At 51.3% G+C, this 22,742-nt stretch overlaps 1 protein-coding gene across 4 annotated transcripts; it reads right to left on the bottom strand.

Moving 5' to 3' along the window:
* Nucleotides 1-1,219: 1,219 nt before the first annotated feature.
* On the bottom strand, nucleotides 1,220-14,683 carry Wdr61 (WD repeat domain 61). Of its 4 annotated transcripts, none has more exons than XM_042697723.1 (11): nucleotides 14,621-14,683; nucleotides 13,271-13,321; nucleotides 12,443-12,470; nucleotides 10,256-10,361; nucleotides 9,003-9,175; nucleotides 6,517-6,665; nucleotides 6,210-6,303; nucleotides 5,024-5,117; nucleotides 4,415-4,507; nucleotides 3,229-3,307; nucleotides 1,220-1,493 (listed from the first exon to the last, which is right to left on the bottom strand). In XM_042697723.1, the coding sequence occupies exons 2-11, from the start codon at nucleotides 13,280-13,282 to the stop codon at nucleotides 1,404-1,406; spliced, it is 918 nt and encodes a 305-aa protein (XP_042553657.1). In that variant the 5' UTR covers nucleotides 13,283-13,321; nucleotides 14,621-14,683; the 3' UTR covers nucleotides 1,220-1,403. The 4 variants fall into 4 exon arrangements, with proteins under 4 accessions (XP_042553657.1, XP_042553658.1, XP_042553659.1 ...); XM_042697724.1 differs by lacking the exon at nucleotides 14,621-14,683 and adding an exon at nucleotides 13,605-13,645; XM_042697725.1 differs by lacking the exon at nucleotides 14,621-14,683 and adding an exon at nucleotides 13,427-13,448.
* Between the last annotated feature and the right edge of the window lie 8,059 nt (nucleotides 14,684-22,742).

Consider the following 22,742-nt stretch of genomic DNA (forward strand, 5'->3'; position numbering starts at 1 on the left):
TAGGGGCCGGTGCTGCCCCGCGAGTCCCGAGTTCAGTGACCAGGGCCTCTCTGGCGGACGGCGGCTGTGACTGCACCCTGGGTGGGCAGGTGGGACTCTGGTTTTGTCCCTCCACTTCCAGCCCTTAATTCAGCCTTCCTTTCCCACAGTGAAGACCATAGCAGCTCTGGGCTGGAAGCTTCTGTCCTCCACTCTTACTGGGTTCTGTGAACCTGAGCCCCGCCTCTGAGGACCCAAGGGGAGATGAGTCCCATGGAGCAGACATGGTGCCACAGCATACCGGCCACCAGCACTTTGGGGATCTGGGTCCAAAAGAGCACACCAGTGTCCCTGCTTTGCCCGTTGAATTAGTGTTGTTGGTCACAGGGCTTGAGCCTGGGGCCTGGGTGCTGTCCCAGAGCTCTTTAGCTCGAGGCTAGTGCTCTACCAACTTGAACCATGGCTCCACTTCTGGCTTTTTGGTGGTTAGTGAGAAATAAGTTTCAAGGACTTTGCTGCATAGGCTGGCTTTGAACCATGATCCTCCGATCTCAACCTCTGGAGTTGCTAGGATTACAGGCCTGAGTCACCAGCGGTGCCCAGCATTCAAAAATAATCAATTCCAACTAATGAACTTGTGAACAGACCACAGGTGCTGGAGTTCTGATTAATCATTGCTGGACAAGAGCAGCGTTAACTCAGCTCTTCCCCCACGGGGGCGTGGCTTCCCATGTTCTTCCCCGCCCACCATACCACTGTAAAATCAAAACTCAACTGCTAGGAGAGGTGGCTCCGCTTCTTGTTTCCTGTTGACACTGTGGCTTGAACTCAGGGCCCAGGCACTCTGTCCTTCAGCATTTTCCCTCAAGGCTAACCCTCTACCACTTGGACCACAGCTCCACATCTAGCTTTTTGCTGGTTCACTGGAGATAAAGAGTCTCAAGGCCTTTCTTGCCCCAGGCTGGCCTGGAACTTCGATCCTCAGATCTCAGCCTTCTGAGTAGCTGGGATGACAGGTGTGAGCCCCCAGCGCCCGGCTGAGTACTTCACAACCCCACTCAAGATGTGGCGGCCCATGTGCAAGCTCATGGCAGTGCATGCTGGGAACTGGGGCTCCATTTTGAAGCTGGAAGTTCTTGAAGTGCCTGGACCTCTATCTCGTAGCCAGCACCTTAGTTCTTCAGGAACCAGGCAAAGACACACGCATGCACACACACACACACACACATACACACACAAGCAAAGAGATGCACATGTGCGCACACATGTGCATTAATGCTTTATGTTAAAAGTATGAACAGCATTTCCAATAAAACAGGAACATGTTTATACTGTATGTACAAAAGTCTTCTCTACACAGATTCTGCATTTCTTCACGGCTTGCCTTGGGGAGCGAGGCATGTGTGCTGGCCCCAGGTCCAGGCTCAGGTTGGACAGTCGTAGATGTGAATTTCCTGGTCGTCCCCCACAGACACAATTTTTGAGCCACTGCCATTGTATTTCACTCCCCAGACCTGGAGATTTTTTAAAAAAAGAAAAGAAAAAGTAGTTCTAAGGCCTTGATTTTTGTGCCAGTACTGGGACTTGAACTCAGGCCCTGAGCGCTGTCCCTGAGCTGCTTTTGCTCAAGGATGATACTGTATCATTTGATCCACATCTCCACTTCCCAGCTTTTTGCTGGTTTGCTGGAGCTAAGAGTCTCACACTTTCCTGCCCAAGCTGGCTTTGAACTAGGATCCTCAGATGCCAGACTCCTGAGTAGCTAGGGTTACTGGCGTGAGCACCAGCACTCGGCTAGGTGCTTAATGCAGCGACCTTAATGCTGCGGTGGGGTTTGGCCAGCCCTGGCCCTGGCCCCCGGCCGCTGCATAGCAAGGCAGCATCAGGCTCTGGCAGGACCAACTGTGTCACAATCTCTTTTTTTACTGGGTTGCCTAGATGCCCTTGAACTTGCCATCTGCCTGCTTCGCCTATGTGTTCGGATTATAGGCATGCATGCCAGGCCTGGCCCAGAATTCCCCAAGGATTCCTATCCATACAGAAGATGAAGAAACACACCATCGAAACACCTTTAGCATTTCATCTTCAGCTTAGTGGTGATAAACAGCCTCCTTTTAAAGATGGACCTGGCTGGGGATGTGGTTCAACTGGTAGAGCACCTGCCTACCAAGTAAGAGGCCTTGAGTTCAAACTCCAGAACCAACCAACCAATAACACCTTTGAAGAGGGGCTGGAAATATGGCTTAATGGTAGAGTGCTTGCCTAGCATGCACGAAGCCCCTCAGTACATAAATAGAAAAAGGCTGGAAGTGGTGCTGTGGCTCAATTGGTTGAGTGCTAACCTTGAGCAAAAGAAGCTCCAGGACAGTCCCCAGGCCCTGAGTTCAAGCTTCAGGACTGGCAAAACAAAACAAAAACAAAAACAAAAAAACCCAAAAAACTCCAAAGATGAAAATGAAAGTGTTATCACTAAAGGCAAACAACCTGTTAAGAATTTCCATCGGGTATTATACAAGAAAAAAAAAAAAAAGCCATGCACTGGTGGCTTATGCCTGTGATCCTAGCTATGCTTAGGAGGCTGACATGTGAGGATCAGGGTTTGAAGCCAGCCTGGGCAGAAAAGTCTGTGAGACTCTTACCTCCAATACAACTATTCAGAAAAGGCTGGAAGTGGCACTGTGCCTCAAGTGGTAAGCGCAAGATTGAGCACAAAGAAGCTTAGGGATCGTGCCGAGGCCTTGAGTTCAAGCCCCAGGCCCGGTAAAATATATTTTTTTTCTGTGTTTTTGTACCTGTGCTAGGGCTTGTACTCAGAGCCCTGGCCCTATTCCCTTTTTCAACCCAAGGCTGGGCACTGTACCACTTGAGCCACACCTCCACTTCTGGCTTTTTGCTGGTTAATGGGAGCTAAGAGTCTCTCAGACTTTCCTGCCTGGACTGGCTTCAAACTGGGATCCTCACATCTCAGCCTCCTGGGTAGTTGGGGTGACAGGTGTTGAGTCTGGCTGCGGCTCCCACTACAGCTCACTAAGGGTTCAGCCACAACGACTACTGAAGAGGAAGAGGAAGAAAGAAGGTCCTTCCAGGGCCACTGTGGACAGAGGCACCCAGAGGGGGAGACACATGCGAGGGAGTGCCGTGGCCTTGCTGTGGAGGGCCCTCGCAAAACCGACCCCGCAGAGCCCCCACAGCACCGGCCGGGGCCTCCAACCCAACGCTGGGAGAGGCATCCAAAGACTGGGACCCTACCTGATCCTGGTGGTCAAAGAAGGTGTGGACGCACGTCCTTGTCCCCACATCCCACACCTTCACACTCTTGTCTGAGGAGCTGTTGTGAAAGATCATCTGTGTCAGCAACAGCCCCTCTCCCAGCCTCTGGGCACGCCTCTCCCCCACCCCCCAGCGCCTGTGCGGGACAGACCCCTGCGCACAGCCCCCCCCCCCAGCGCCTGTGCAGGACAGACCCCTGCGCACAGCCTCCCCCCCCCCCGCCCTACAGAACCTGTGCGGGACAGACCCCTGCGCACAGCCCCCCCCCCCCCCACAGAACCTGTGCGGGACAGACCCCTGCGCACAGCCCCCACCCCCCAGCGCCTGTGCAGGACAGACCCCTGCGCACAGACCCCCCCCCCCCCCGCCCCACAGAACCTGTGCGGGACAGACCCCTGCGCACCCCCCCCCCCACACACACACAGCGCCTGTGCGGGACAGACCCCTGCACACAGGCAGCCTCCCCCTTCTCCCCCCCCCTCCCGCCCCACAGCGCCTGTGCAGGACAGACCCCTGCGCACAGGCAGCCTCCCCCCCCCCCCCCCCCGACAGCGCCTGTGCAGGACAGACCCCTGCGCACAGGCAGCCTCCCCCCCCCCCCCCAGCGCCTGTGCAGGACAGACCCCTGCGCACAGGCAGCCTCCCCCTCCCCCCCCGCCCCACAGTGCCTGTGCGGGACAGACCCCTGTGCACAGGGCCCCCCCCCCTCCCCCCCCCCCCCCCGCATGAGGATCCAGAGTGAGAGGGCTCTGAGGCGGAGCCACACGTGCTAGCGCCAGAACTACTGAGGCTAGTTTGTAAGCAAGTCTACAAGGAGTTTCACGGTTCAAAAGATCGCATCTCTGTAGTAGCTAAGAACACCTTTATTAACTAAAATCTTTTAAAACTAAGGAAGGTAACTTGAATTTTAAAGAAGGTCATGCAGTCCTAAGGTTTTAGGTAGCTCGTGCCTCAGATCACTTTTACCTTCCAGGTGTGCTGTGTAATTTCACACCCGGGTCTGCTGAGTAGCTCAGGCTGATAGGAACTGACTCTGTAGCCCAAGCTGATCTGAGCTTGCTTGTGATCCCTCAGTTTCCACCTCTCAAGTGCTGAGATTATAGGAGTGTGCTACTATGCCCAGCTCTCCCAAACATTTCAGACTGTACTATGAAAGTCAAAGTACCTGGAGACGAAGTGAGTGTCGTCGGGGCAGAAGGCGATGTTGAGCACCCAGGAGGCATGGCCGCTTAGGGTGCCAGCCAGGTTGGCATGTTGCCTGCCACAGGAAAGGTTCAAAAGCAGTGACAGGCCACTCTGGGGCATGACAGCTGGGGTGGAAGGGGCCCCCTCACTCTGCGCTCACAGCTGATGACATCTGCTGTGTTTCCAGGCCATCCACACCAAACAGCCCCTTCCAGTCAGGTGTGGACACCAGGAACAAGATCCCAGACAAACAGCGTGGGAGCAAACACAGGCACGGCTGGCCGAGGGTTGGGCGGCAGGCGGCAGGCCCACGTGCTGCACTGCACCCACACCACACAGTCCCCACGGCCAGGGCTGGGGACACCACGTGGCTGAGAGGCACAGCTGAAACCTAGCCAGGAATAGGGTGTGACTAACCTCTACAGCCATTTGCACTTGGGATTTTGGGTTGTTTTTTTTTTTGGTGCTGGTCCTGAGGCTTGAACTCAGGGCCTGGGCACTGTCCCTGGCTGGTGGGGAGGGGTGGTGGTGGTGAGGGGAGGGGGACAGGAGGGCGTGCTCCCTAGGGCTCCGGTGGACAGCAACTCACACATCATAGATCTTAATGTAGCCATCGTCCGAGGCGGTGACCAGGAGCTGGGAGTCGGGGGAGAAGGTCAAGGAGCGGATGGGCATGGCATGGCCTGAAATGCATGATGGGAAGTATACCATTACCCAGGCTGGTCACAACCACCCCATAGCGAGGCACCGAGCTGCAAACACCCTGGTGATTCAGTGGGAGGAGTACTGGCTGGTCCTTCTTCCTCATGGCCTAGAAACACCTGCACAAACCAGAGCCTTAGCTTCTCACACAGGCGTAGCCTCAACACACACTACCTTGAAACAATTCTGGGCATGGTGGCTCACACCTGTCATCCTAGCTATTCAGGAGGCTAGATCTGAGGATCACGGTTCAAAGCCAGCCTTGGCAGAAAAGTCTGTGAGACTCTTATCCCCAATAAGCTACTCAAAAAAACCAAACATGCCACTGTAGTTCAAGTGGTAGAGCGCCAATCTTGAGTGAAAAAGCAAAGGGACAGTGACTAGGCCCCGAGTTCAAGCTTCAGGACCAACTCAAACAAAGCTGTCTTTCAATCACAAAGTACTGCAGAACCAAAACCAACAGAAATGAGACATTCATATGGCTGGGTATATTAATAAATAATTTTTAGAAAAGCTAATTCACTACAATGAGCATTTAGCACTTAAAATAAGTTCAAACCAGTAAGAAGAGTCATTTTTGAGTCATTTCGGTCTCCAACTCAAAAGAGCAGTTTGCAAATCTAATACTCATTTGCATTTAACAGTTCCTCCCTCCCTCCTCCCCCAGACCCTACACTTGGGCTTGAACCCAGGGCCTCTTGATCTAACTTTTCACTCAGGATTGGCTCTCTATCACTTGAGACACTCTTCCACTTCTGGTTTTCTGGAGGTAGGTTTATTGGACTTGAACTCTGGGCCTGGGCATTGTTCCTGAGCTCTTCAGCACAAGGCTAGCACTCCACCACTTAAGCCACAGCACCAGTTCTAGTTTTCTGGTGATTCATTGTAGATAAGAGTCTCACAGACTTTCCTGCCTGGGCTGGCTTTGAACCACTCAGATCTCAGCCTCCTGAGTAGCTGGAATGACAGGTGTGAGCCACTGGCACCTAGCTTAAGAGCATTTTAAGGAAAGAAGAGCCTTCCTTTGGGATCTGATTGCCCGATTTGCACAAACTGAAGCTGAGAAGCTCTACCTTCAAGTGTGTGAAGAAGTTTTCCAGTTGCAATATCAAAGATATTGATGATTCCGTCGATGGCTCCGCTGGCCAGGTACTTCCCGTCGGGGCTCTGTTGGGAGAGCACAGAAGCGAGAGAGTGCTGGGGCTCGGGGAGCCCCTCTGCTTCTGGCAACAAGCATTCTATAGGCTGCGGGGTTCGCCGGCTGCAGGCCGCACACAGCCACGCCACAGCCTGACGAGCCCCGCAGGGACACGGGCCAGGGACGGTGACAAGCTGGAGGAGTGAACTCACAGTTCAGGAAAGAGAGCCAGGTTTCCTTACGTATGCAATGCTAAGAATGAATTTTCCTCGTGTGTCCAAAGAATATTCTTTCTTCCCACTCTCCACACCAAAGATGTTCACTTTCCCTACGTGAGTGCCTGTGGCCAGATACTGGGAGTCAGGAGAAAAGGCCAAAGTCCAGGCGTCCACTGGAGAGAAAAGAGGAGGAAAGAAAATCACAGTGAGAACAGAGGCAAACTCAAGTTCAAGAACCATGTGTGTCACCAGATGACGCAGTGTGAACGGAGAGTCGGGGTCCTGAGCCAGGAGACCAGGTTGTGAAGATGCTAAAATCTTTACCATGATTTTTTTTTTAATTTAATTTTATTTGTGAACATATGTACAGAGGGGTTACATTACATGGGCAGGATAATGCGTACATTTCTTACCAAGCATTGCAGCCTCCTCCTTTGTTTACCCTTCACATCCCTTCCCAGCCTCCCCCCTCCTACCATGATTTTTTAATTCAAGGACTTCTTAAAAAAAAATTTTTTTTAAAGCCAGGCGCCAGTGTATTTGTGTAAAGTTTTTATTTCATATTCCATACACTACAGTTGTCATCACTAATCCCCCATTTTGCTGACTTTAAAGTTACATCATCAAAAATCTTGCTTCCTTAAGACACAGGGAGTTATTAAGCATCTCAAGCTTTTTCTTTTCCTTTTTAATGATGCCTGCACTATCAGACTATTCTAGTGTTCTCTCTTTTGTTTGGCATATAATCATGCACAACCTTTTTATTTCTTTGAGGTGGGAGTATATTTTTATTTCCTAAATGCCATACTATAAAGATCACATTTGGGGCTGGGAAAGTGGCTCAGTGGTAGAGTGCTTGCCTTGCATGCATGAGGGCCTGGGTTCGATTCCCCAGCACCACATAAGCAAAAAGAAAAAAAGCCGGAAGTGGCGCTGTGGCTCAAGTGGTAGAGCGCTAGCCTTGAGCTGAAGAGCTGAGGGACAGCGCCCAGGCCCAGAGTTCAGGCACCATGACCGGACCTCAAAAAAAAAAAAAAAAAATGATCACTAAAATGTTTGCAGTGTTTGGGGGGGTGGGGGGGAGGATGGGAAGGGGAAACAAAGGATGAGGATACAATTCTTGATAAGAAATGTACTCATTATCTTGCCCATGTAATTGTAACCCCTCTGTACAGTATTTTCACAATAAAAAAATAAAAATATATAAAAAAATGTTTGCAGTGTAAAATAAATATTTAAAGCCAGGCACCAGTGACTCACCAGTCATCCTAGGTACTTGGGAGGCTGAGCTCTGAGGATTGAGGTTTGAAGCCAACCTGGGTAAGTAAGTCCCTGAGACTCTTATCTTCTATGAACTACCAGAAAACCAGAAGTGGTGCTGTAGCTCAAAGTGGAAGCACATGAACACTGAACAAGATGAGCTCAGGAACAGTGCCCAGGTCTTGAGTTCAAATTAGGGGGTCTGGGAAGGTGGTTCAGTGGTAGAGTGCTTGCCTTGTATGCATGAGGCCCTGGGTTCGATTCCTTAGCACCACATAAGCAGAAAAAGCCAGAAGTGGCACTGTGGCTCAAGTGGTAGAGCGCTAACCTTGAGCTGAAGAGCTGAGGGACAGTGCCTAGGCCTAGAGTTCAGGTCCCACAATTGACCAAAATAAAATAAATATGTAAGTAAATAAAGTTAGAATAAAACAAAAGCAAAAAAGGCTATGGGTGTGTAGTACAGGCCTGGCAAGTGCAAGGTTCTGAGCTCAAATCCCCAGTAATGTCAAAAGTAAAGAAAATGTCTCCAGGAGCTGGTGGCTCACACCTGTCATCCTAGCTACTCAGGAGGCTGAGATCTGAGGATTGCAGTTCAAAGCCAGCCCAGGTAGGGAAGTCTCTAATTAACCACCAGAAAACCAGAAGTGGCCCTGTGGCTTAAGTGGTAGAGCGCTAGCCTTGAGCTGAAGAGCTCAGGGACAGCACCTAGGCCTAGAGTTCAAGCCCCGTAAAAAAAAAAGAAAGAAAGAAAATGTCATGCCACGACACACTGGAATGGTACTTCATATGCTAGAAATTGCAATGAGGGCTGGAGGGAAAGCAGTGGTGAGCTAGAGAGCCGCGCAGGTGCACGAGGCCCTAAGCTCAAGCTTCAGTACCCCTCACCCTACACGCATGGGCACACACACAAGCCACAGTGAGCAGACTGGGCAGGAGGGAATGCCACTCCACAATGTGGGAAGCATTCATTCAGAATGGCACACTCAGAGGGCCAGCGGCTCATCCAAACTGTCTACAATTCCAAAATCCCAAAAACTCCCAATTCTTTTCTGAATGGTCACGCCAAAACTCCCTCGGAAGCAAAACGTCATGTTCGGCCATCTCTCGACAGGATGACTCTCCACTACAGAGCGCCTGTGTTTAATATGGGAGCTCTTCCTGGCCGTGAAGGCATCTGAGAATGCGACAATGTCTGAGCCGTGCTGACCCTGCTCCCCCAGGGTTTGGGGGCCCATTCCCTCCGCACTCACCGGGCCCCGCGTCTATAGATTTGATCTGCTTGCCATTCTCCAAGTCCCAGAGGCGGATGTGTGCGTCCAGGGAGCTGGAGGCTGCGATGGGCAGCGTGTGGCTGATGTCTACGGATACCACGCCCAGCTGGTGGCCCTCCAGGCTCCACTGCAGGTCCAGCCGCTCGTCCTGCCTGCCATGGGGGACGCAGAACATGAACTCGTAAACACGCACACCTTGTAGCTAGCAACAGATATTCTGTGTCCTCAGGGCTGTGCATCCACCAAATACAGCCAGGTTTGGGGTTTTGTTTTCTTTTGTTTTTAATAGGGCTTTGAAGCCGGGGAACTGTGGCTCACGCGTGTAATCCTAGCTACTCAGAAGGGCTGAAATCTGAGGATCATGGTTCAAAGCCAGCCCCAGCAGGAAAGTCCATGAGACTCACCTCCAATTAACCACCAGAAAACTGGAAGTGGTGTGATGGCTCAAGTGGTAGAGTGCTCACCTTGAGCTGAAGAGCTCAGGGTCAGTGCCCAGGCCTAGAGTTCAAACCCCCACAACTGACATAAATAAATAAATAAATAACTAGGTCTTTGATCTGGCTAGCAGGCAAAGAGAGAGAGAGAGACAGAGAAACACCTAAGCTGTTGTTTTCCACTACTACACCACAACAGTTTTTTGTTGTTGTTGTTGTTTTTGGCTAGGAAAAGTTATTACTTCCCCAGTAGCAACTTGGGAGCACAGAAAGCAAACCCTTCAACCCCAGCTGGGTGCCAGTGTTCATATCTATAATCCTAGCTATGCAAGAGGCTGAGATCTGAGGATCACTGTTCAAAGCCAGCCTAGGCAAGTAAATCTTTGATACTTATGTCCAGCTAACCAGCAAAAAGCCAGAAGTAGGCTGGATGCCAATGACTCATGCTTGTTTTCCTATCTACTCAGGAAGCAGAGACCTGAGGATTGTAGCTCAAAGCCAACCTGGGTAGGAAAGTCCGTTGACACTCGAACTCCAATGAACCACCAGAAAACCGAAGTGGAGGTGTGACTCAAAGTGGTATGGTGCTAGCCTTGAGCAAAAGAGCTCATGCATAGTATATAAGCCCGAGTTCAAGCCCCAGAACACACACACACACACACACACACACACACACACACACACACACATACACACACACTCAAGCCCCAGAACACACACACACACACACACACACACACACACACACACACTTCTCACCCCAATCTTCCGAGGCTGTGTGTCAGGGGAGAGGCTCACCATTTCCAGACCTTCACCAGGTCATCCAGCGACCCTGTGACCACAGTTTCTAAGTTGTCCTTCTTGTTTGTTCCCCAGGCAACAGACCAAATGGCGTCATCATGGGCTGGAATGGAGACGGCTTCATTTACGAGCTCCCCCTGCAATCAGCACTGTGCATGCTGCGCGAAGCTGAACCCCTGCCCGCAGTGGATAGCTGATGTCCACACCTGTCTCCCCGCTCTCCTCTTTCCTACGGAGCACTGGCTGGAGTGGGGGCTTCTCAAGGAGCCACTTCCCCATGACACAAGCCCACCTAGTGTGGAGGCCCAACCAGAAACCAGCCAGGTCTCCAGCAGGGAGCCCAGATCTGAACCTGACCGGAGACAGAGCATGGGAGAGCCCTGTAAACAGCACAGATGTAAACATAGGTGCGTTCCTATCTAGGGAAAAGGTTCAAGGCCAATCTAAGTGACACAGTAAAACTGCTTTAAAAATCTAAGGGCTGGGCTGGGAAGGTGGCTCAGAGGTAGAGCGCTTGCCTTGCATGCCTGAGGCCCTGGGTTCGATTCCTTAGCACCACATAAGCAAAAAGAAAAAAGCCGGAAGTGGCGCTGTGGCTCAAGTGGTAGAGGGCTAGCCTTGAGCTGAAGAGCTGAGGGACAGCGCCCAGGCCCAGAGTTCAGGCCCCACGACTGGACCCAAAAATAAATAAATAAAAATTGAAAAAAAAATCTAAGGGCTTAAAAAAAAACCTACGGGCTTAGCTGGAGGTTCACACCTGTAATCCTAGCTACTAGGGAGGCCGAGATCTGAGGGCTGTGGTTGGAAGCCAGCACGGGCAAGAAAGTCTGTGAGATTCTTTTTTTTTTTTTGTCTGTCGTGGGGCTTGAACTCGGCCTGGGCGCTGTCCCTCAGCTCTTCAGCTCAAGGCGAGCGCTCTACCACTTGAGCTACAGTGCCACTTCCGGTTTTCTGGTGGTTTATTGGAGATAGGAGTCTCACGGTCTCTCCTGCCCGGGCTGGCTTTGAACCACAATCCTCAGATCTTAGCCTCCTGAGCAGCTAGGATTACAGGCGTGAGCCACCAGCGCCTGGCGTTGAGCCACCAGCGCCCGGTGGCGTGAGATTCTTATCTCTAAGTTACTACAAAAAGCTGAGTGGAGTTGTGGCTCAAGTGGCAGAGTGCTAGCCTTGATCACAAAAGCTCAGAGACAGAGCCCAGGCTCAGTTCAAGCTCCACAACTGGCAGGAAAAAAAAAAAAAATCCAAGGAGCCAGGCACTGGAGGCTCATGCCTGCAATATTAGCTACTCAGGAGGCTGAGATCTGAGGATCGCGGTTCAAAGCCAGCCAGGGCAGGAAAGTCCCTGAGACTCTTATCTCCAATAAACTACCAGAAAACTGGAAGTGGCGCTGTGGCTCAAGTGGTAGAGTGCTCGCCTTGAGCTGAAGAGCTGAGGGACAGCACCCAGACCCTGAGTTCACGCCCCATGACCAACCAAAAAAATCCAAGGGCTGGAAGCATGGCTCAGTGGTAGAGCACCTGCCTGACAATTGAGAGGCCCTGTGTTCAAGCTCCACTGCTGCCAGGAGAAAATGAAACAAAGCCTGGAGATGAGCTCCCTGGAGGATATGCCTGACGTGCTTGGGTGGCGGGATTGGGGGAGAGGGGAATAGATCACCTCACTTTATGAGCAGATACTGGAGGCTTAGAGAAGACCTGCAGCTCATCCAACGGCACAGAGTTAAAAAGGTGGGGATGCAAACCCAGCACACTTCACACTGTGGGCATGCAGAGCTGGTGTGGCTATGTAAGCGTGGACAAAAAGGAGCTGGCATAGTGACTCACACCTGCATCTCCAGCCACTCAGAGGAGGTAGAAACAGGGGGATTTCAGTTTAAAGCCAGCCCTAGCATAAAGTTAGTGAAGTCCCCATCTCAACCAATATGTGGGTCATGATGGCTCAGTTGCACAGGGGGAATTAAATAGGAGGAATTCAGTCTAGGCCATCTGTTCAAGCCTCAGGACCAGCGCACACACCACCAAAAAGCCAATAGGTGTGACTCAAGTGGTAAAAGCCAGCGGAGCAAGCAAGTCACAAGCAACTTTCCTCTAAAGCTAAAGGAGGTTTTGGAGGGGCCAAAGAAGCTTAGGAGACCCCATTTTTTCCAAAACGGAAGGTTTCCACACAGGCAGCCTCCTTACCTTGCTCCTGTTTGAAGAGAATACTGTACTGGAAAAGAACAGAGGCCATATTAAGTTGGCGCCTCCCTGGTGCATGCCCAGTGGACAGGCACAAAGTGTCAGCCACTCCCCCTGCGACAGCCCTGACCATTCTGCAAGTTCCCGGATCCCTATTCCTGATCATGCATGATTTGTCATATTAAAAAAAAGAACAACCAATTCTTGCCAAGACATGGTAGCTCATGTTTGTCATCCCAGCGGCTCAGGAGGCTGCCATGTGAGAACTGCAGTTTGAAGCAGGCCAGGTCAGAAAAGTCCATGAGACTCTTATTTCCAATTAACCACCGAAAAGCCAGAATTTGAGCTATGGCTCTGGTGGTAGAGCACCAAGCTAAGGGACAATGCCCAGGCCCTGAGTTCAAGTGTATGTGTGCACATGCGTGTGTGAGCGCACTCAGAGTAATTTGTGTGTGTGTTGGTTCTGAGGCTAGAACTCCTGGCCTGGGTGCTATCTCTGAGTTTTTGTGCTCAAGGCTAGCCCTTTATCATTTGAGGCACAGCTCTACTTCCAACTTTTTTTTGTATTTTTAGTGGAGATAAGAGTCTCACATGGCTTTGAACCATGATCCTGAGATCTCAGCCTCAAGTAGCTGACAGTTGTGAGCCACCAATGCCTGGCCCTGAGTATGCCGCTTTTACTAGTGCTGATCCTGGAATACCAGGTGCCCTGGGTCCCTATTCTTTAGGAAGAATCTGGATGCTCAATTCTAGACCCCAACCAAACACATCCTATTGGGCTTGAACTTGGCTGGACACAAGTGATGTTCTTCCCCTCCACACAGACCTTACCTGGGTGGTCATTTCCTTAATCAGGGACAACAGGCTCAAGGCCAGACGGCTCTGTGGGGGCAAGGGCAGAGTTTTAGTGAGGGTAAGGGCATCAGCAGGATACCCTGTTGCTTCATGAAGACAGAGTTCTTCTGAAACCTCACTGGGGATCGGTACCTGAGAAGTCCCTTCCCAAGCTCTGCCAGGAACAGTGGTATTTGTTCCTCCAGGGACTCAACCAACACCTGCCACCTTCCTAGATTCTCCCCAAGCCTTGCTGCAGAAAGTGGCCAGTGTTGCCCTCTGCTGTTCAGACAGACAAAAAGCATAGGTCCTTCTTATGAAGTATTCTTACTCCAGCTTGAGGTAATCCAATAGCAAAGTTCTTAAGAGTCCACACAGAGATCTCCTCCAAAGCAGCCTGAAAAAGTTCAGAAGGAGGGAACGAGGGACAGGACTGGAGACACAAGTTTCTCAAAGTCCACAAATCAAGGATCCAGCTTAACCAAACATAGACTTAAAGCCAGGTGCTGGTGGCTTGTGCCTGTCATCCCAGCTACTCGGGAGACTGAGATCTGAGGATCGTGCTTCAAAGCCAGCCCGGGCAATAAAGTCCACGAGACTCTTATCTGCAGCGAACCACCAAAAAGCCGGAAGTGGCGCTATGGCTCAAAGTGGTAGAGGGCTCGCCTTGAGCTGAAGAGCTCAGGGACAGCGCCCAGGCCCTAAATTCAAGCCCCAGTACCAGCACATACACGGGCCAGCGGGCTAGAGGTGTGACTCAAGTGGTAGAGACAGTGGAGAAAGCAAGCCAGCCACTTTCCTGTTAAACAAAGGGAGGCTTGGAACGGCCAAGGAACTTAGGAGACCCCAGGCTTAGTCTTGACACCCGCAGGTGGACACAGCTATAGTCCAGGTCGCTTCCTGACAGGTAATGTCAGAGCTACGAGACCCCCAGAGAGAGGCCTCCTCTTCTTTTTGCCATCTTCTCGGCGTATTTCCCCTCCTGTCTCCAGGCGGCTCGCGGCTCCCTTCCCAACGTTTCCCGACAACCCCCGGGCGCCGGTGTCACTGTGCGCGGTTCGTCGACGCGCGCCGGTGCGGGGCGGCGGGTGCGGGGCGACTACCCAGGGTCGTGACCCCAGCCCGCAGCTAGCCCGCAGCCCGGGGCCTGCAGGAGGCCCCCCGCCGGTGAACCGGGGCAGGTGCGTGACGGAAGCCCCCGCGGGGCCCGCGGCCTGCCGCAACCTCGAGTACGTGTGCCTAGGAACGACCCTCCGGCTCCGCCCGCGCCCTCAGCCCCGGCCCCGGCCCTCAGGGGCCCCAACGACCGAGCCGCTCCCCCGCCAAAGCCCGCGCGCCCCAACTCACCCCACGCACGGCCCGGCCACCCCGGCGACGTCAGGCTCTGTGCGACCCGGACGCGCGGAAATGAGGTAAGGAGGGGGCGGGGCCGCCGGGGGCGGGGCCGCCAGGGTCCCGGCGCGCGCTGCAGCGCCTCCTGCCGTCCTTACACCGTGCAGGAGGCGTGGCCGGAGGGGAGATGGGCGTGGCTAGTGGAAGACACGCCCCCTCCAGGGGCGAGGCCTCTGGGACCATTCTCTCCTGATCTAGATCCAGAGAATTTAGTTTATTCGAGTCTAGAATTATTTAATTAATTAACGTAGTTAATTAATTCTTTTGGTTGGTCGTGGGGATGTGAACTCTGGGCCAGGGCGCTGTCCCTGAGCTCTTCAGGTCAATGCGGGTGCTCTACTATTTGAGCCACGGCGCCACTTCCCGTTTTCAGGTGGTTAATTGGAGAGCAGAGTCTCACGGAGTTTCTGCCCGGGCTGGCTTTGAACTGCAATCCGCAGATCTCAGCCTCTCGATTAGCTAGGATAAAAGAGGTGAGCCACCCGCCCCCCAGCCAGGATCTTTTAATTAGCCAGTTCTGATGATGTATTGCTGCTTGGCCTAGGTGGATTTCTACTATAATCTAATTAAGCTGACTTTTAGGGTCAAGGTACCCATAAGCCAGAGCTTCCCCTTCACATCTGGGCTGGATTTAAGACGGATGGCAGAGTGACCATCTCTGAGTTTAGTATAATTCCATCTTGCAGGCCCAGTGGCATATACCCCAGGACCATAGCGGTGGATAATTTCCATGATGATATCAGAGAAAAATAAATCATAAAAGAGCACAAAAGAAATGGTGCTCAAATTCCTGGAAAAACCTCTACCCATTCCTAGAAAATAATATATGAATATTGTTCTGCTTTATGAAGCCTGTTTCTCTCCTTAATTTCTATAACACTACATCATTAACTTCCCAGTCCCAACTGCTTAAGTTGTTTGTGAGTCTAGCTCTCATTTCTGTTTGTGGTAAAACCTAAAAACTTCCTTGCTTTTGGCTCTACAATTCCAAGAGGGGGAAAAGACTCTGGAACTCTGGTCAGATTCCAGCTTGCCTGAAATTCTTTTTTTAATTTTTATTTTTTTGTTGGTTGTGGGGCTTTGAACTCTGGGGCTGAGCCCTGTCCCTCAGCTCTTCAGCTCAAGGCTAGCAATTTACCACTTGAGTCACGGCACTACTTCTGGTTTTCTGAGTAGTTTATTGGAAATAAGAGTCTCACAGACTTTTCCTGACCCAGCTGGCTCTGAACTGAGATCTCAGCCTCCTGAGTAGCTAGTATTACAGGCGTGAGCCACAAGCATCCAACTTGCCTGTAATTCTGACTGCTCAGGGGGATGAAATCTGAGGATTGAGGTTCAAAGCCAGACTAAGCAGGAAAGTTCATGAAACTCTAATCTCCAAAAAAGCTAGCAAAAAGCTGGAGGTGGAGATGTGGCTCAAAAGGTGGAGCACAAGCCTTGAATGAAAAAGCAAAGACAGTGTCCAGACCCTGAGTTCAAGCCACAATACCAGGGTGCACATGTACATGGGCAAACATACACACACAGTGGCAAAACTGTTAGACAATTACAAAAACAAATTTGTTGCTGGAGCCCAGTGGCTCAAGCCTATAATCCTAGCTACTCAGGAGGTTGAGATCTGAGGATCACAGTTTGAAGCCAGCTGGGGCAGGAAAGTCACTAAGATTCCAGAAGTGGAGCTGGGACAGTGCCCGGGCCCGGAATTCAAAAAGAAAAGAAAAGAAAGGAAGGAAAGAAGGAAGGAAGGAGAAAAGAAAAGGAAGAAAAATGAAACAACTCAAAAAAAGTTTGAGTCAACATAAGCAGACTAAATTGTGACAATTATTATGTAGTACCTTCTAAAAATCAAGACTTCCTCCCCTCCCCTCCTAGCCCCTTCCTTCCAAGTGTCAGTACTGGGTTTGAACTCAGGGCCTTGTGCTCTGGCTTGGTTTTTTTCTGCTCAAGGCTGGTGCTCTACTACTTGAGCCATGCCTCCACTCTGTGATCATTTTCAGAACCCTTTATGATCAAACCTGATGTCAGAAAGCAATGCCACTTTTCTGATGCTTATCCCCCCCCCAGCTGAAACAACCCTCCCCTTCCTCCTCTTCTTGCTCCCTTCCTGTCCTCCCCCTCCTTCCTCCCTACTTCTTGAAGGCTGCAGTGCCTTAACAATGCTCCTCTCCTGTGGGCTCCTCTCTGAGCTCTCCCCAAGCCCCACCTTGAGACTGGACAGCTCAGCTGCCTTGGGGAATGTCTGGTCCTTCCTTCACTTTGAGTTCCACAGTATTAAAGGAGGTGATGAGGGACAGGAAGTCACGGGAAAGAAAGGAGGGGACCCAGGGATCAGGGCAGGACTTTTTTTTTTTTTGTCAATCATGGGGCTTGAACTCAGGACTTGGACACTGTCTTTGAGCCACAGCCCCACCACCGGTTTTCTGGTGGTTCATTGGAGATAAGAGTCTCCTTGGCTTTCCTGCCTGGGCTGGCTTTGAACTATGATCCTCCGATTTCAGCCTGCTAGGATGACAGATGTGAGCCATTAAGTGCCCAGCTAGGACTTTTTAAAAATAGGACCAGAGGCAGAAGCCTGGTTATAAACGCAAACTCAGTGGGACACATGGCTCTTTTGTCCAACAGGAGCAAAGAGACTGAACTAGAGACCTTGCTGGGCCCAGAATCAGAGATCTGTCTAGACCACACAGGCCGTGACTAAGGAGCTACCAGCCAGAGGCATTACCAGTACTGACCACAAGCTGGCAGTCACCTGCCATGCATTGCCACACGTGGCCAAGGGAGGCTGGCATAGAGAGGCACAGACTTTCCTGGGGCGAACTAGTGAGGGTAGCCTGGCAAACCATCTTAGGGCCATGAGTAAAGAACTCTCCAGCCTCAGTTTCCTTTTTTTTTTTTTTAATTTGGCTTGAGCTCAGGGCCTGGACGCTGTCCTTGAGCTTCTTTTGCTCAAGGCTGGCATTCTACCACTTAAGCCAGGCCACCTCTGGCTTTTTCTGAGAAGTTTATCTGAGATTAGAGTCTTTTCTGCTTGGGCTGGCTTTGAACCGCAATCCTCAGATCTCAGCCTCCTACATAGCTGGATGACAGCTCCTTTAAGAATCAAGATCCAGGGCTGGGAAGGTGGCTCAGTGGTAGAGTGCTTGCCTTGCATGCATGAGGCCCTGGGTTCGATTTCTCAGCACCACATAAGCAAAAAGAAAAAAGCTGGAAGTGGCGCTGTGGCTCCAGTGGTAGAGCGCTAGCCTTGAGCTGAAGAGCTGAGGGACAGCGCCCAGGCCCAGAGTTCAGGCCCCACGACCGGACCCAAAAAAAAAAAAATAAGAATCAAGATCCAGCTGGACACTGGTGGCTACAAAGGAGGCTGAGAATTGATGATCGTGATTCAGAGCCAGCCAAGGTAGGAAAGTGTGTGAGACTCTTTTATCTCAATGAAACTGGAGAAAAGCTCTTCCATTTGAGATGTGGCTCAAGTGGTAGAGTGCCAGCCTTGAGCAAAACCAGAAATCTCAGGGACAGTGCGCAGGCCCTGAGTTCAAGCCCCAGGACAGACAGACAGACAGACAAACAGACAGACCAGACAAACAGACAGACAGACAGACCAGACAAACAGACAGACAGACAGACAGACAGACACACACACACACACACACACACACACACACACACACACACACACACACCTACTACCAGATGGAGCTGAATGACGTGCAATTGTATTTTCCTAGGCAGGTATGAACTACTTTTCTATCACATGCTTCAGTGGTTTTGATACATAATTTGGCGTGTCACCCTGAACCCATAGTAGGAGCACCCTGCTTGTGTCCATTCTGTGTCCCTTCATGAAAAACTGGACAGTAGGATTGGAGTAAATGACTCTTGAGAGCATTACTATTACTATTATTATTATATTTTGTGCTAGTACTAGGACTTGAACTCAGGATCTGAGTGCTGTCCCTGACTGTCCCTGAGCTCTTCAGCTCAAGGCTAGAGCTCTGCCACTTGAGTCACAGCATCACTTCCAGTTTTCTGGTGGTTCATTGGAGATAAGAGTCTCACGGACTTTCCTGCCTAGGCTGGCTTTGAACCATGACCCTCAGATCTCAGTCTGCTGAGCAGCTAGGATTACAAGCATGAGCCACTGATACTCAGTTCGAGATTCTTTTTTTTTTTTTTTTTTGGGTCCGTTTGTGGGGCCTGAACTCTGGGCCTGGGAGCTGTCCCTCAGCTCTTCAGCTCAAGGCTAGCGCTCTACCACTTGAGCCACAGCGCCACTTCCGGCTTTTTTCTTTTTGCTTATGTGGTGCTGGGGAATTGAACCCAGGGCCTCAGGCATGCAAGGCAAGCGCTCTACCACTGAGCCACCTTCCCAACCCAGGATCATGGTTTTGAAGCCAGCCCAAGCAGAAAAGTCCATGAGACTCTTATCTCCAAACTACTCAGAAAACCGGAAGTGGCCCTGTGGCTCCAGTGGTTGAACGCTAGCCTTGAGTATAGAGAGGCTCAGCGATGGTTCCAGGCCCTGAGTTTAAGCCCCAGGACTAGCGAAAAGAAAAAAAAAAAGCCAGAGGTGGGGCTGTGGCTCAAGTGGTAGAGGGCTAGCCTTGAGGGGGAAAAAACCCACAACTCAGGGATAACACTCAAGTTCTGAGTTCAAATCCCAGGCTTAGCTCAAAAATAGATAAATTTAATAATGACTTGTGATAAACACTCTCTCTTGTGTTCTTGGACTCCTCCCCTCCCCTGCCTCATACAGAGATCCTTATCTAAAAGAAACTTCCAGCCTACTTTCCCTGAGCCCTGGATGGGCCTCCTTCCTCTGTCTACTGAGTGTGTTTCCCCTGGGCTTTTTCTAGGCTTGTTTATTACTTTGTTTTTTGTCTTGGTTCTGGAACTTGAATTCAGAGCCTGAGTGCTGTCTCTTAGCTTTATTTTTTCACTCAAAGGTGACATTTTATTCATTAAACCACATCTCTACTTCCAGCTTTTTTCCAGTTAACTAGCAATGCGTCTCCTAGACTTTCCTGCCCGGGCTGGCCTTGAATCACAATCCTCAGATCTCAGCCTCCTGAGTCCCTAGGATGATAGGTGCGAGCTACCAACTCCTTGGCCTCTACTTACAGCTGTGTGTGTGTGTGTGTGTGTGTGTGTGTGTGTGTGTGGTTAATTGGAGATTAAGAGTCTCCTAGACTTTCTTGCCCAGGCTGGTTTTGATCCAAGATCTTCAGATCTCAGCCTCTTGAATAGCTGGGATTATAGGCGTGAGCTGCTGGTGCTAGCTCACATCTCTAATTAATTAATTACTTAATTAATTTGCCAGTCCTGGGGCTTGAACTCAGGGCCCAGGTGCTGTCCGTGAGCTTCTTTTGCTCAAGGCTAGCACTCTAGCACTTGAGCCACAGCAACCCTTACTGGCCTGGTAAGAGGACCAGAGCTGAGGACACTGGTTTTCCTTCAGAGAGTGGGCAGTCAGAGTCCCAGGCAGCAGCAAAACTCCAGGCTCTTGACAATCCATGGAGGAAAGAAAAAGACTTAGCACCGGGCGCTGGTGGCTCACGCCTGTCATCCTAGCTACTCAGGAGGCTAAGATCTGAGGATCATGGTTCAAAGTCAGCTCTGGCAGGAAAGTCTGTGAGACTCTTACCTTCAATGAACCACCAAAAAACCAGAAGCGGTGCTATGGCTCAAGTGGTAGAGTGCTCACCTTGAGCTGAAGAGCGCAGGGACAGTGTCCAGGCCCAGAGTTCAAGCCCCATGACTGACCAAAAAAAAAAAAAAAAAAGACTTAGCGATGTAGCCAGGGGCTCTGGGTTCTAGCCTCAGCTTCACCAGGTATGAGTTATATGCTTGGAGACCCGTGCAGCTTCCTCAGGATCCAGTTTCATGGTTCCCCCATATCTGAGACCCCAGCCCCCAGCCCTGCCCTGGCTCTCAGCCACCCACAAGGACATCACTTTGAGTCTTAGCTTCCAACACCACGATTCTATTCTCCCAGAAAATATCACCATCTTGGGCCAGCTCCCTGAGGGTAGATTATGTGTGTGTGTGGGGGGGAGGCTCCCCGATCTATAAGAGCTTGCTCCAAGGGTCCCTTGTCGATTAATTTGGCAGCTCAGTATCCAGGGGACAAGTGATCTTTGCCTGGCCTAATGTCTCTGTGTCAGAAATGAGCGATGAGCTTCCCCGGGGGGCCCTCCGCGCCCCCCCTTGCCCCTCCCAGGGTGTGTTTTGTTATCCGCTCCCTGGATTTGCATACATCATTGCCTGGACACCCCCTGGTCCATCCAGAGGCCACGGGGGACTCGTTAGCGATGCATTATGGGCCAGTGGGAGCGAGGCATGCTGGGAGGGCAGGCCCAGCTGCACACGGGCTCTTTGTCTTCTGCTAGCTGGGTGGAAAGATGGATGGAGATTTGTCACTAGGCCTGAGGGCTGGGGGGAAAAGCCGAGAACAGACCTGGGGCCAAGCTGTTGGCAACCCAGTGACCTGTGCCCACTTCCGCAGACACATGCAATGCGAGCTCACGTAACTAAGGGTGCATGGAAGGGAGCAGCAGGGCCAAGGAAGCTATGGGGCTGGATGCTGGAGGCTCATACCTGTTATCCTAGCTAATCAGGAGGCTGAAATGTGAGGATCACAGTTTGAGGCCAACTTGGACAGGAAAGTCTGTGAGACTCTAATCTCCTATGAGCCACGAACATAAAAAGCTGGAAGTGGAGGTGTAGCTTTGGCCTTGAGCCATAGCCTTGAGCAAAAAAGCTCAAGGTGCAGCGCTCAGGCCCTGAGTTCAAGCACCAGGACTGGCTGGCATACACACACACACACACACACACACACACACACACACACAGTGGGATTCCGATGTGGTTTACACCAGGGTCCTCCATCAAAGTAGATGGGGCTAAGGGTGCTATTTGCATGGTACAGAAATCTGACATTGCTCAGACTAGCTTATTCCAACTCTTCATTGTGTGCAAACAAATCCAAGGCCTGAGAAAGCCTTGAGGGGTAGCCAGGATCACTTCTGGGTCAGCAGCAGCCCCCAGCTCAAGACCACTTCCAGGTCAACTCCACTCTCTCACACGATTGTTCACATCTATGAACTGAGTGGAAACGTAAGCATTTGTATAGCAATAGTTAACCGCCTGGGATTGAGAAGCCGATGTTGAATAACTCAGAGACAGGTGCTGGTTCCAGACGGGGGTCAAATGGAACTCTCTGCTGAAGCACCAATGGTTCCCACCTGTAATCCCAGCTACTCAGGAAGCTGAGATCTGAGGACTGTGATTCAAAGCCAGCATGAGTAAGACAAGTCAGAGAGACTCTTCCCTCCAACTAACCAGCAAAATGCCAGAAGTAGAGGTGTGGCTCAAGTGGTAGCGCTCCAGCCTTGAGTGAAAAAGCTAGGAAATAGTGCCCAGTCCCTGAGTTCAAGCCCCAGGACTGGGGCTTGAACACACACACCACACAAAAAGTACATGACTTGGGATAATGGCTCTCTGTAGGAGTGTGTGTGTGTGTGTGTGTGTGTGTGTGTGTGTGTGTGTGTGTGTGTGTGAGTCCTAGGGCTTGAACTCAGGGCCTGGGCTGTGTCTCCAAGCTTTTTTTGCTCAAAGGTAGCACTCTACCAGCTTCACTTCTGGCTTTCCTGCCTGGGTGGCTTTCAAACCTCAGTCCTCAGATCTCAGCCTCCTGAGTAGCTTGGATTACAGGTGTGAGCCACAACTCTTTTTTTTTTTTTTTTGTCGGTCGTGGGGCTTGAACTCTGGGCCTGGGCGCTGTCCCTCAGCTCTTCAGCTCAAGGCGAGTGCTCTACCACTTGAGCTACAGCGCCACTTCCGGTTTTCTGGTGGTTTATTGGAGATAGGAGTCTCACGGTCTTTCCTGCCTGGGCTGGCTTTGAACCGCGATCCTCAGATCTCAGCCTCCTGAGTAGCTAGGATTACAGGCGTGAGCCACCAGCGCCCGGCAAGCCACGACTCTTGACATGGAGCTCTCTTTCTAAATCCAGCCATGCATGGCCTCCCATCAGAGACATTAAAGCAACAGACAATCAATGTCCCAAGCCATCCTCTGGCA

The sequence above is a fragment of the Dipodomys spectabilis genome, unplaced genomic scaffold, assembly GCF_019054845.1.
Source record: "Dipodomys spectabilis isolate Male_0828 unplaced genomic scaffold, ASM1905484v1 ptg000228l, whole genome shotgun sequence".
NCBI lineage: Eukaryota > Metazoa > Chordata > Mammalia > Rodentia > Heteromyidae > Dipodomys > Dipodomys spectabilis.

Excerpts from the sequence above, each read along its gene's own strand:
- Wdr61 (XM_042697723.1), bottom strand. Across the intron at positions 6,304-6,516 it reads TCATTCTTAGCATTGCATAC|AGCCCCGACGGGAAGTACCT; the intron begins GTAAGGAAACCT and ends CTCTCCCAACAG. Across the intron at positions 4,508-5,023 it reads TACATTAAGATCTATGATGT|GCAACATGCCAACCTGGCTG; the intron begins GTGAGTTGCTGT and ends TTCCTGTGGCAG.